This window comes from Ischnura elegans, chromosome 10 (assembly GCF_921293095.1).
Source record: "Ischnura elegans chromosome 10, ioIscEleg1.1, whole genome shotgun sequence".
Classification (NCBI taxonomy): Eukaryota; Metazoa; Arthropoda; class Insecta; order Odonata; family Coenagrionidae; genus Ischnura; species Ischnura elegans.
Window position 1 is genome coordinate 43,241,493 of NC_060255.1, and position 13,447 is coordinate 43,254,939.

The window sequence follows — 13,447 nt, forward strand, 5'->3', positions numbered from 1 at the left end:
GGTATAACCAAGCGGAAATCCATGGATAATCCAGAATAAACGAGATATTATTTATTAGCACCAACAGGAAGTATATGAGACGCTCGTTTATTTAGGATTGAAAAAATCATATTTCTACAAGAATATTACCGTATTTACTCGTTTAAGCCGCGCCCTCATGTATCCCGCACACCCCCATTTTTGGGCCGGTTCGTGAGGAAAAAAAATTCCCAGTGCTTTTTGGGTGCGGTCTAATGTAGGTATTCGTGATTCGTTGCTAAATTAGTAACCCTTATTTTGATTGGAGAATGACTCCCGGAAGTTCGGAGACAAGAGCAGGAGGGAGGCACTAGGGATAATAAAAACTGAATATTTTATATTGTTTGTAATAATAATAATATGAACCTTGTAGTAGTATATCACGAATTATTTATTTATTTCCGATTTCCCCGTAAACAGCACATTGTGGCCTTTACAACGGGTTTTCAACATCAACAAAGCACAACACAAACATCCATGCCCTACCCAGGTGGGATTCGAACCCACGACCTACGGATTGGCAGTTGAGGACTTTACCCCACCGCCACCGAGGCCGGCAATGTGATATTGTGCATTCCTATGATGCCAATTAAAGTGCGGTTATTTTTGGGGGTATTCTTGGAGATTTTTTTTAAATGATGAATGTAGTAAAAACCAGAATGCAATCCACAAAAGGTTATTTAAATTCCTTATTCTTTTTTTACCTTTATTCGTTGTCTTAGGAAGATAAATATCGATAGCCACGTACATTGAGTGTATGAATGTAATCAGGTGTGTTTTGTTTCTTTATTATGGAAAGCATGAGAATCTGAGACTTTTGAGCACGCAGGATCAATTGGTGAACCGCGGGTCTGCGGTAAAGGGGTGTGCTCACCCCTGACAGTGGGCTAGAAGGAACCCGCCTTTGAATCCAATAGCTGACCACCTAGGAAATAAAGGACGGGCGAACGCGTGACGCGAAGTCTTACAATGCGCCCGATATAGATTCCCGCCAGGGAATCTGCGACAGGCAAAGGTGCGCAGCTTCTACGGGTAAACGCGGTATCTTATTCAAAGTATATTCTGAATGGATAATCAGAAATGATAGATTTGAGTAAGATTATGGTATCAATTAGTTCATCACACTTGGAGCAGCAGGAAACCAAATTAAATCCAGATAACCTTTTAAATTATTCATTTCACATTAAAGAAATGCTTTTCACAATATGTAATTCACTAATGAATTTCATCTAACTTCGTCTGCAAAAGACGTAATATTTCCAGTGCTGCTTTAGTCTCAATCAAAGCTTGATGCTAAGCAGCAGTCTCTGTATCAGCAGTATTGTATATTGTATGCATGTATGAGGGGAGTTAAATTATAACCCCATCTCTGTCGGATTTCCATTAGTTATTTATCTTACAAATTCTTTAGGGTATGAAATTGAACCAAATATTATATATTTGACATATGATATGTATGGAACAAATTTCACAAATTTTCTCTACATAAGAAATTCCCCTCATTAAAGCTACTGTCCCATAAATTTTAATCTTAAAGTAGCATATAATTTTCACGATTTACCTAGCCAAAGCTGGCAGCTATTCGTGATATATTTACAATAAAATATTTTCATTTGAGTTTTCATTTATTACAGCTATTAATTTTCATTGTCCCTAAATCGTGAAGGCGGGTATACGTTTCCAAGAAATTACTTTCCTCCATTTCACAAAATCGTCAAAACACTCACCCCTATTACAAAACCTAATAAAATATTTGGGAAGTCTTTTGATAACACTTGCTAATAACCATGTTTCCACGTAGAGCAGAATATGATGTCTCATTTTTCGAAAACACAAAGAGGTACAGTAGCCATCGGCAAGAGAACGCATTTGGACGGATTCTAACTAAAGTCATGCCAAACCTCATTAAACGACATCGAATTTCGGGATCAGGAAACAACCCTGAAATGCATTTAAACTGAATGTAAAACCTTGAGTACTTAATTAAAATGTTTTAAATATTTTTTATATTTTTACGCTTTATGATAACCCAACTTTTCAGTTACACCTCACAAGTTGGGCTCTGAACCAAATAAGTTACTATTCTTACAACTCATTATAAAGACACCAATTTTTTCTGAAAGGAGGAAAACGAACTATTAAATGTTTTTTATATTTGATTCTATTCACTAGGGTGGTGCGAAAAAACTCAAGTTCCAAATTTCGTGTCGTAATAGTGCGGAAAAGTTGCGATACGTTAGTACAAGAAAAACAAAAAAAGAATTATAAAAATCGGAGGTCATCTTCCGATCCCGCAAAGCACCTGAAAAAATGACAAAAATGAAAAAAATTGTTTTTTTTTCATTGTAAAAAAATTAAATTAAATTGATACCTTTTAACGCTGTAGCAAAAAATGATTACAAATAGCATAAGTTATTATTTATATATGCATATTATTGGCTTTTAACTGTTATTACCGATCACACAAGATCATTAAAAATGTATAAATATTGCAATTTCGCCTATTTTTCAGAGTTTTGTAATAATTACATGAGGATAATTTTTGAGAAGTTTTAATTATCTCTTTAGATCAAAAATGACAATAAAACTGACCAATAGAATTGAAAGGCAAAATTGCACTTTAAAAAGGCAGCATGTTAACCCTATTGAAACCGAGAGTGAAGATGTTGAGGTTTTAAATGACGCAACGCAAAGTTCAACAATCAAGGAGAAATTTGTTGACTAGGGAGACTACATGCCTAGTACATGCAAAAAAATTTAAATCACCATGGCAAATGAGGGTTAAATTCCAAAGTACTGCTTTTCATTGTGATCAATACGGGGATCCAATCAAATCCCTCACCCAAATCCCAAATCTCCAATCAAATGTCTCACCATACAGCTGCTGCTATAGCATCAAGTGTACTTGCAGACATTGGTGTTATAACTGAAGAATATACTTTCAGGTGCTTTGCGGGATCGGAAGATGACGTCCGATTTTAATAATTCTTTTTTTGTTTTTCTTGTACTAATGTATCGCAACTTTTCCGCACTATTACGACACGAAATTTGGAACTTGAGTTTTGTCGCACCACCCTACTATTCACGTCATTTTGAAACAGATGCGGCATCCCTGTTCAGCATAGTATCTGTATCACAGTGGCATTCTGGAAGGCAAACGGTCGAGAATTGAAACTTGTAATAACAATTTTTCATTCTATTGTGTCAATGATAAGTGATTTTGGTACAAGGGCACTGCACTTCAATACTTTACCAAAGTAAAAATTACCGACTTTCTACTACCTTTCATTAGAGACAATTCTTATGAACTACAGAATGTCTTCCAAAAAATAATTTCAATGTTTCATTTCATACCCCATTGACGTTCAACAAGATTTCATTTCATTCTAAAGACAAATTTGAATGAATGAACAAAAGTGGATAGTATAAATTAAAATGTGAGGACTATGGAATGTGCTATGTTCTCCAGACTGGTAGAAGTTTTAAATGCAGAGTGAAGGAACACAGAAGAAGTTTTATAGGTATATAATGGCTAAAAATCTTTTTTTGCAAACCATTTATGCCTGAATAACCGTTTTAGTAACTTTAAAATTGATTTAAATTGTAATGACAAAGGGGTTGAATTAGATTTTATGTAAATTCGAAATTGCCTATAGCCCAGAATGACTTCGTAATGATGTTTTATTTTCTACCGACTCACCTTTGATAAAGTTAAGCATTCCGACGTCGTCAAAACCCTGACCTTAACTCGTGCCCCACTTGCTGTATGTTTTCTGTTGTCGGCCTTCATTCATTTGGTCACCCATATTTGTTTCCCCTCCCTCTCCCCTCACCCCAATTCCATATGCCTCCCACCTCCTACCTTGGTGTAAACACTGAGAGAGTTGTGTCACCTTGAAACTAACACAATGTTTTGAAACCACGTCCGGTTGTAGAGTTTTGCATTAAAATTGTGGAATTTACCATTAGCTTATTATTATGGATATATCGAACTTCCACAAAATCAAAACTTAAACAATTTCATAAACTAAAGTTGATTCAGCAATAAACATTTACTCTCGTCATAAATATCCTGAATAAGTATTCTTACCTGGATATTTCACCATTTAAAATGTTAAATTTCCAAAAGCAGGATTAAAAAGTAAGCAAATACGGCAATAACCGAATAAAAAAATGCATCAACAACCGGAAAACATAAATTGAGCCAGGAGTCAAGCCTTAAGGTGAAACTTCATTGACTTAATCAAATTGTATAGTTTAATCCAGAATAATGAAAGCTAAGCAGGATGATATCATAGAATAAAAAAAATGAATGCATCTGAAATTACTCTTTTATGAAATCTAGGATAATCTCACCTTGCATTGGTATGTAAAGGATTCTATGCGCAATGACACAGATTGGCATGGTTAAATGTAATTCAATAAACTTGTCAAATGTTTACCAATGAGCATCAGAAAATGATAAAGCCATCACACATGGCAATGATACACCACTTGGTTATAATCATTATGAACTTTAAAAATATCAGGTATAGAAATAAGTGCATATAACGCTTTAAACCTTTTTTGCAAAATTTTGCCGAAGAATTATCAAAATTCCGTAAAAAATTCATAATTTTGTAAACATCAGCAAGATAATCTGGCGTTTTGCACATTCATATGCTTGTTTCCGACGGTGATTTAAATTTTAATGACGTCAGCGTACGGTAAGTTGTTAAGACTCCATTTTTGTCATTTGATCAATACTATCACCTGTTGTTTTTATAAAGGATCTCAACACCGTACAATCCGCGCGCCACTCAATCATCACTAAGGCTTTTAAGAAATTGAACCAAAATCTCTACAGGCACTACTGCTACCTCCTTCATTGCAAAAGGAAATACGAGCCTCTTAGAAAAGATTGGTGGGCTCTAAATTGGATGGTTAGGAGTGCAAGTCTTTTCGAAGGTCGATGGCTTATCATGGACTAGATCTACAAACAGCGGAAGTTCGATGACACCATCCACCTGAAGCACATTGAAAGAATTACGGTCAAGTTTGGCATACATTTCTCCTCCTATCCTAATGGATTGTGACTGTAATGGAACGGAAAGGAACGTAAGTTAGGATTTAATTTAGTAACTGTAAAAGTTTATTAATCGTAACTTAAGGAACTATAATTAATGACGAAAAAACTTCAAAATCAGACTCTATCATAGGTAATGCTAAAATAATTAAAAAAACTCCATACTTGGCGCTGAATCTTAATGAGATGCTGATGTTATTACAGCTCTTTACTTTCCATCTTGTTCAGGACTAACTCATCATTGAAGGAGGTAATTTCTCACAATATTTAACAAATTATAACAAATCATGTGAAGCCAGGTACTAGTAAAGACACGGTGATTTGCTGGTCAGAAGTCGGTGATGTCACCAACTATTTTTTGAAAGAAAGTTAAGAAGATATCCGCCGATCGGGTGTCCTTCTTTTTAATCTCAATCACACTCGACACTAAATAATTGTTATTGAAGGAGCCCAATATCCGTATTTATACTGACATATATATATCATCTAGCGATTTAATCGATGAATTTTTCTTCCTCATAGGAAAATCCACTAAAATCGCTGGCACATTAATGGCTTTGCCTGGTTTCGCTGATGGTAGGACCCGCCCGCCTTTGTGACGGTGCGGGACTCCTCGTCCCTTACCTTCCTTCCCTATCCCCTTCCAGAAGGCGTCGTCGGGCTTCTATCGCAGAGGCGCCTCCTTCCTTTTTTGCTTCCAGTCCTACCCCTTCTGAGGCGCATAGGCATAAGCTAACGCTTCCAGACCCTGCCCCCAGAAGTGTAACCTGCGAGCCCGCCCTAGGGTTTCTTATCCACTGACATATATATCATGTTTATGGTGGTATGACCCTGGGGCAAAATGTTTGAAGAACATTGTAGTATTACTTACAGTGATCTATTACTCCGAAAGCTATTATAAGCACATGGTTAGGTGTTAATAGTTTAGTGTAATCATTGAATGATAAAGTTTTCTATTAAAATGGCTTTCAAAAAATGGTATAAAGGGGGACCTTTATGTTTGGGCTATGAGCTTGAGTGAAAATAAACGCCATTCAAATGTGATAAATTGACCTCCCTTGGAAGGCAGATATAATTTCAAATTTTAACGCGGAATTTCCTGCCCGAAAGACTTTATATTTGATACAAAGAGTAAATAAAGGATTTAATATTTTAAAAATCAGCCAGCCAACTGATGGATGAGAGGTTGGAATTAACTCGTCAGTCAACCATGTTGGTTTCACGTGTACCTCCCATGTTAAAAATAGCACTAATAATATCTTAGGATTGTTAGGCTTAGGCGTTACGGAAAGCAGTTTCATGTTAAATCCGAGCGAAGTTATAAGGATGAACTCAGCAATGTCGCTAGGTAAACGGTGTCATGAAGGCCAATGGTCGAGAACTCGCACCTTTAATACCCACTTTTCATAATATTGTCCTTTAGATATATCAAAACGGTGCAAGGTCGTGACCTGAGAGTCATAAATATTCTCAAATTTTTGTGACGACTTAGATTCTTACCTTACGCAGAAAACTTGTAACCTGATATGTAAGACTTACTACATGAACTTATCAGCACAACGTTTTACCAGGAAATATTCACAGTAAAGAAATTATAAATATGAGTTACAGTAAATAAAATGAAGTTTCAATGTAATTTGAAAACATTTTCGGTTCCAAAGCTAACTTACTTTTCATCAATCAAACAAATGGTTTATACCTCTACATTTTTCATGAATATTATTGTAAAAATGTTTTTGACCTTTTTTTCTTTTGAAGAAAAAAAAGGGTAAGGAAGAATTCAAGATTAAAGTAATCATTAATGCATGAAATGAAAATTATAAATATTAACTGTATAAAAATCATTTATGAGACATAAATTCAGTGGGGTACGCTCATATCTACTACTACAGGAAAAATATCTATCGGTGAATTAAACAACTCAATTCGTCAAAATAAATTGCGTTTCTTTTTTCTTCCTATGTCCATTCTAACCTGGGTAATATGAGTTATATTGCATTGGGTAGGATAGTGTGATATTAGATGTTTTTACCTTGAAAAGCATGACCAAAAAATGGATCTAACGTGTCTTAGGTGCCTTACTTAATGGTGCTTTTGAATTGCTCATATAACAAATGGATTTTTATATAATTTTAGGTGTTGTATCTATATGAAGCTGGCATTTCATTTCGCATAATTGATGATTGACTCGTCGATAATGATGTAAGAATCTCGGTACTTCGGATAAAAGATAAGAATTCTATCCATCTAAGCTTTTACCTTAAAAAGCATGACCAAAAATGGGTCTTACGTGTCTTAAGTACTTAACCCGGTAACGCCTGGATTAAAAATTTCACTCGAAGTTATTCGTAATATTTAATTTTAAAATCTGATTAATTAAATGCAAATTTTATACTTATAGCACAGATAGTCTCGGAGATACAGCCTGGTACAGTGATGTACCACTAGCCCCTTAAGGGGTCAAAAATCTTAACTAAATAAACATTAGTAATTGGACATTTCAATGCCAAAAACGTTAAATAATTTCACAATGAGAAAGATTCATTCATCATTCATCCAATATTACTCAAAATGTCAAATCTCGCTTAAAAAGCAATCTTTTCTGAAAAATGTAATTATAAACATGCTTATCAGTTTAAAACTCTCAAAATCCCAAACAAATTACAATAAATAACAAAAACAGGTTCGTTTAGTATTTCACTACCGACTGGTACCATATGGTAGTGCTAGGCGTTAACGGGTTAATGGTGCTTTTAGGTAGCTCATATAATAAATGGATTTTTACATAAATTTAGGTGCAAAATGTATATGCAGCTGGCATTTCATTTCGCATAATTGACGATTTACTCGCCGACAATGATGCAAGAATCTCGGTATTTCGGCTAAAAGATAAGAATTCTATCCATCTAAGATGAATGTATCCTAAACAACGGTCGAGAAAAAAGGGGTGGTGCAAATACCATAAAAAACGACCCCGAGAGCGACCATTATTTCGATATTACCAAAGTTTTTCGTCTGGCGGAAGGGATTGAGAAACCCTTTATTTTTTATTAACATCCCCCCCACCAGAGGAAGAGTCCTTGGTCTCCCGATACATAAAAAGACGACTTATCCTCCAACGCTCTCTTCATTTTCCTCCCTCCTTGTCCATCGCTCAACTTCTGACTCCGTTCTTCCATACCCTTCTCAACTTACTTCCTCCCTTAGCATAGCTCATCCACTCTAAATCTCTCCTCTGACTTCCTCTACCCCTCATCCCACGTTTAGAAACTCCAAACCCTTCTTTCAACCATCACTACGCTGGAAGCATCGTGGCCTGGTCACCCTTTGCGGATGGAAACGTATAAAAAAGAGAGGACGAAGGTCGAAGCCCTGTACATATATATATATTTATTTATCGACCCCCACAAAAAAATATGTATATTGGGGTTGACAACCCGTCGACAATGGCACTTCACCACCGGGGTTGACATCATTACTTGTCCGTGTCGACGTCAAAGTATCAAACTTCACTTTCCATGCCCTGTCCCCCTTCTCTGATCCGCGGTCCACATCAAGGGATGTGGCGCCGCGTAGCGGAATCACGAAGAAGTGTGGGAGCACATCAGGTCGAATCGGTAATAGACTAGTGTGGTAAAAAAATGAAGAGCTATGAAAAAAAATATGAATTTCTTCTCATACCATTGGCACAGCCTGAGAAAATATTAACCGGGCGACTCTTTATTTTTCTTTATTAGGGCTGATTTTTTATATGAATATTTTTTTTGCTTTCGCGGTACAAAAAAGGGGTATATTCAGCCTTTTTTCCTCCCTACACCCTACCAGCCTATTGTGCGGTGGCTGGCAATTTGCAAAGTCATCAATCATATACGATAAAAGCCTCAAAACCAATCCCCTTTCCCTCACCGTGTTTTTCAACGACCATGGAAGTTCTCCACCAGCGCACACCTTTCACAATTTTCACAGGTCACAACGAGTAATCTCAGATCCTCCATGTTTCGTCACTTCACGTTTTGACGGTGCTCAACGACAGTTTGTCGCGGTGAGATGAAGCATAGGTCACCTTCTCGGCTAGCATGAACAAGCAGCAACCGGTATACGAAAATTTTTCTCATCCATTTCTCATTCTGTTCAACCAGTTGAAAGAGAGTGAGAATAGCACTTGTACGTAATTCATCAGATGCTACCTTGATTGATGCACATCCCCTTGAAACTGAAAACGAATATCTGAATGATTTGTAAAAATAAAAATACTTTCATGGAAAAATGTTACGAAAGAGTAAACCGATAAATCATTAATTTTATCAAAATATAAAATTACTAAAGTTTTATCACCGTTGTTATAAGACATTTAAAAATGTAAATCAAACTAATAAAACGGAGGGGAAAAACTAGTGTTGCACTCATTTTGTAAGAGCCCTAAAATCGAATATATGGCTAATTAAAAGCTACTAATTAAGAATCAAGAGCAAAAGGATAATAATAGCATTTTACTAGAAAGCCATTGCAATTTTAAGAAAACATTGATACCCAAATTTGATATGCAATAAATATATTACTTAATTTTAAATAAAATGAGTGTTGCATATAGAGTGACAAAAACACATACTTTAATGTGTTGCTCATCAATGTCAACAGTTATGGATTATATGAAATGAAATAATCTAATAATAAGACCTAAACCTATAATAACAAATAAAAATCCTTTCGTTTAATGAGTAACTTAATTAAATATAAAATAAATAAGACGCGACATTTTCATATTTTTGGTAAGTTTCAAAGGAAGACCAAAAAATATTTATTAACAAACAGCTGCTGGTTGTAAAATAATTAAATTTTAACACATACTATAATAGTTTTTTTTGTTTATTTTTCCCGCATTTGTAATATTTCCACAGTTGTGTGTGTGTTATTGTTTATTTCCACATTGTATGTGTTAGGGGTGGCACTTTTCAGGATATGAGATAAATACCTCATTATGTAGAACATAACAAAAATAAAGTGAACCCGTTCCAAATGCCTACTGGTGTCAGCCGTTCACCCACAATCCTCGTTATTCATGACTTCTAATATAAACTAATATTTCGCCCATTTTACACATCCAACCGTCTCTTAAAATATGTATTACACTACTTTGTTTACACACTAATTTGTATTAATATCTCTTAAACAAGCATTGTAGTCTTATGAGTAAACTTGGTAAAGAAAGGACATAACAGTGCGATTATAACTATAATTCTAATGACCAAATGCCTAACTTTTTGTCCAAATCCATTACTCCGCAAAAAAAATACGAACAGATAATAATTACAATAATAAAATCACAATTAATTTACTTTCCAAGAGAGCAACAATTGCAAACGGCATCATTTCAAATCCACGTGTTCCATTATCATTAAGTGAAAATATACTTCACCGTTCATATCCAGCGAAATAGAGCTTTTGGAGTTAAGTGAAATTTATTATGACACAACCATGGAAATCAGGATTTTGGAGCAGAATAAATCACTCCTCAATCTCTACAACTGACAATGAGCATATAAACGACAACACGCTAGATCAACAACATCGATATACCGGCGTATACTGACCTATTTCCGTGCACGGTGAATTACCGATACTGAAACGAAATGTCACTCAGAAAACTTTATGTTACCTCATTCGGTGGCCCATAGCAAAAACAATGGAATTGAGCTAGTGTATAATCCGTTCCTGTTTATTTTTGCCAGGACTGCAAATTAAAAGCAATAATTTCCTACGCTTAGCATTCAAGTGGTAGAAGATACATTTTTAGCGTCACGATGGCGGAGAAAAGAGTGATTTCACAAAAAGAATAACTAAATGCAGTCATCGTCATGCTTTCAAGAGAAAAAGTATGGAATATTTCGACATATTTTTTGGAAAAGAACTTGGAAAAGGGAAATGAAGACGGCTATTTTGGAATTAGGTGAAATGTAGCGAGCTCCACATGGAAGAAAGCATGGAAAAGGTTTCACTGACCTTCTCTTAGAGAAATCAGCCAACCACTATAAAGACAGAACATGCAAATTTGAAAACCGCTTTCTCACAAATTGCAAATACATACTAGGCAAAAAACAACATTGAAATACTAATTTCAAGGCAAAGATGATCATAAAATTATGTTATCTGATAATTGGAGAAAAACTGAACATAGCTTCTGGTTTTTATTTTAAAATTCCAATCAATACTGGTAGTACTCATGGCAGTGCCTGTTATTCTTCACTCCCGATAGAAATTCATCTCACTCACTTGACTTTTCTAGCCCCACATACAGCAAACTAAACTATATTAAACTTTACACATTATTAAAAAAAGCTAATATGTTCCATGAATTGATAACTGAAGAAGCTGTATTGTTCGATTCTCGAGGGAAAATTCGATTCTTCGATTCTCCCCGCTGAGGGATTGAAGAATCCAATAACGCATCATAGCTCAGCTGCAACACCACTAGGTATCTCCGACGTCATCTCCGACTCATAGTAAAGAGATCCAATAACGACGTGCATCGCCATAAGTAGAGCGCGTCTTCAACTCTCAGATATACCCCAAAATAATAAAAAAATGGGGGAGAAATAAGAGTTAACAGAAAGGATATAGGAGACAGAGATTTTTCCGAGAAAAAGTAGTCAGTGGAGGAGAGCGGAAAGGAAAGATATGTACTCTTCGAAGTGGAGGGAAAGGTAGAATGAAACCACCGAAGGAAGTTGATTGTTTCCTTGTGTCACATATTTCTCGGGCCACGTATCTTTAAGAGGAGAAAATTGCCCCGAATGAAACGGCGAGGCTGGCTCGCTTTTGGGTGAGGGAACAGATATAGGTGGGGAGGTTGATGGTTAAGGGAAGCTGGGAGGGAGTAAGGGAGTAAGGGACACGGACCCCTTGCATTCCCCCCCGAAAAAAAATTCGCTTCTCCTTCCTCTCTCTATCCAAGACTACTGGAAGGAAGGATATGCTCTCCTCGCCATGATTCCTTCAGGGTTCTCCCCTGGGAGAGAAAAGGAAGGTTCCTAAGGGTCTCTGAGAGCCGCACACACCAACACAACTGTTACTCTACCCTGGTGGCCTCCTCGTCCCGAGAGATTTCCGGCCGTCCTAATCCACTTGGAACTCTCCCCCCTTTGGCAGCCCAAAGGGAACTGAAATCATATCCAATTTTTTCCTCGCCCACTCCTTATTTGTTTTTTTTACCACCCTCGATTCCAACACCTAGCACCGTCTCTCCACGGCAGAGATGGTTGAAAGATATATATCATGCTAGGATCTCGAGGCTCATTCACGGGGTGGCGATTTTCTCGATTCAACATAAACAACAGAACTGGGTTTAAAATTCGCTGTCGACTGTATTAGCATACAACCATTATACTCACTCCACTCGTGCCCGTGAATAGTGACTAATCCGTAGCCAAGCACTGCAAAGAGAGTACCAATCGAAAGAATTGGTGCTTTCCCTGCGATTAGATTGCGTGAAGATTTCTCGGGATAGCCAATGTGTCAGGAACAGCATTGCTGCCAACGTTTTGATATCCAAGTTGCCGCTTAGTTGTTGATATTTTATGGAAATTTCTAAGTCCGCGTGTAATGTACAAATTTGTTTCAAATATCATGCATAAGCTACTTATTTTCCATTAAGCATATAGCCCTCATCCATCTTCTTCACTGTTCCATCTTGACTCGATCTATTAGAAAAGTTGAAGGCGGATTTTCGATGGAAGTGGCTACTATGATATCGGATGGGAGTCTAGGGAGGACCCCTTGAGGACCGGGACCAAGTTGCGCCTAACTCCTGTCGGCTGCTATGACTATAACGCTGATAGACACAAGATGTAGAGGTGGTTTGGACAGTCTATGAGGCCTATTCAAAATGTTTGGTTCAGATTTTCTATTGAATTATTAAAGAATACACTGTTGTAAGTATTTCCAACGTAAATAACAGCTAATGTAACAACATTTTTCCACTCATACACTAATTCAGAATGTCAAATGTATTGCATACATGATTTAATGTAGCCTAGAAAGTATATTTTAGTAAAGATCGAGTGAGCATCCACTAAAAGAAATTTTGTAGTAATAAGTATGCGCTGTCTATATTAGAATATGAATTAACTGTAGCTGATTAACTAGTTTGATTAGCTTTTGAAGCAAGCATCAATTGATTAATTTTCTACGGTTAGCGATAAAACGGAAATCTAACAGAAATATTTAACTCAAATTTTATTTCAATAATTCATAAAGAGAGAACATGATCTACAATTGCGATTTAGGCCGGTGTAATGGCTAGATAAGAGAAAATCTGTAGTTCTCACTTGGACGAAAGTGCTGTTGTCCACAAATAATATACAGATA

At 36.3% G+C, this 13,447-nt stretch overlaps 1 protein-coding gene across 1 annotated transcript in view; it reads right to left on the minus strand.

Moving 5' to 3' along the window:
• Positions 1-4,928: 4,928 nt before the first annotated feature.
• The window catches only part of LOC124166427 (craniofacial development protein 2-like), a 139,262-nt gene continuing 130,743 nt past the window's right edge, over positions 4,929-13,447 (minus strand). Inside the window, exon 2 of the mRNA XM_046543959.1 lies at positions 4,929-5,093. Within this exon, the coding sequence (XP_046399915.1) occupies positions 4,929-5,093 (165 nt within the window). The remainder of the gene's footprint in view (positions 5,094-13,447) is intronic.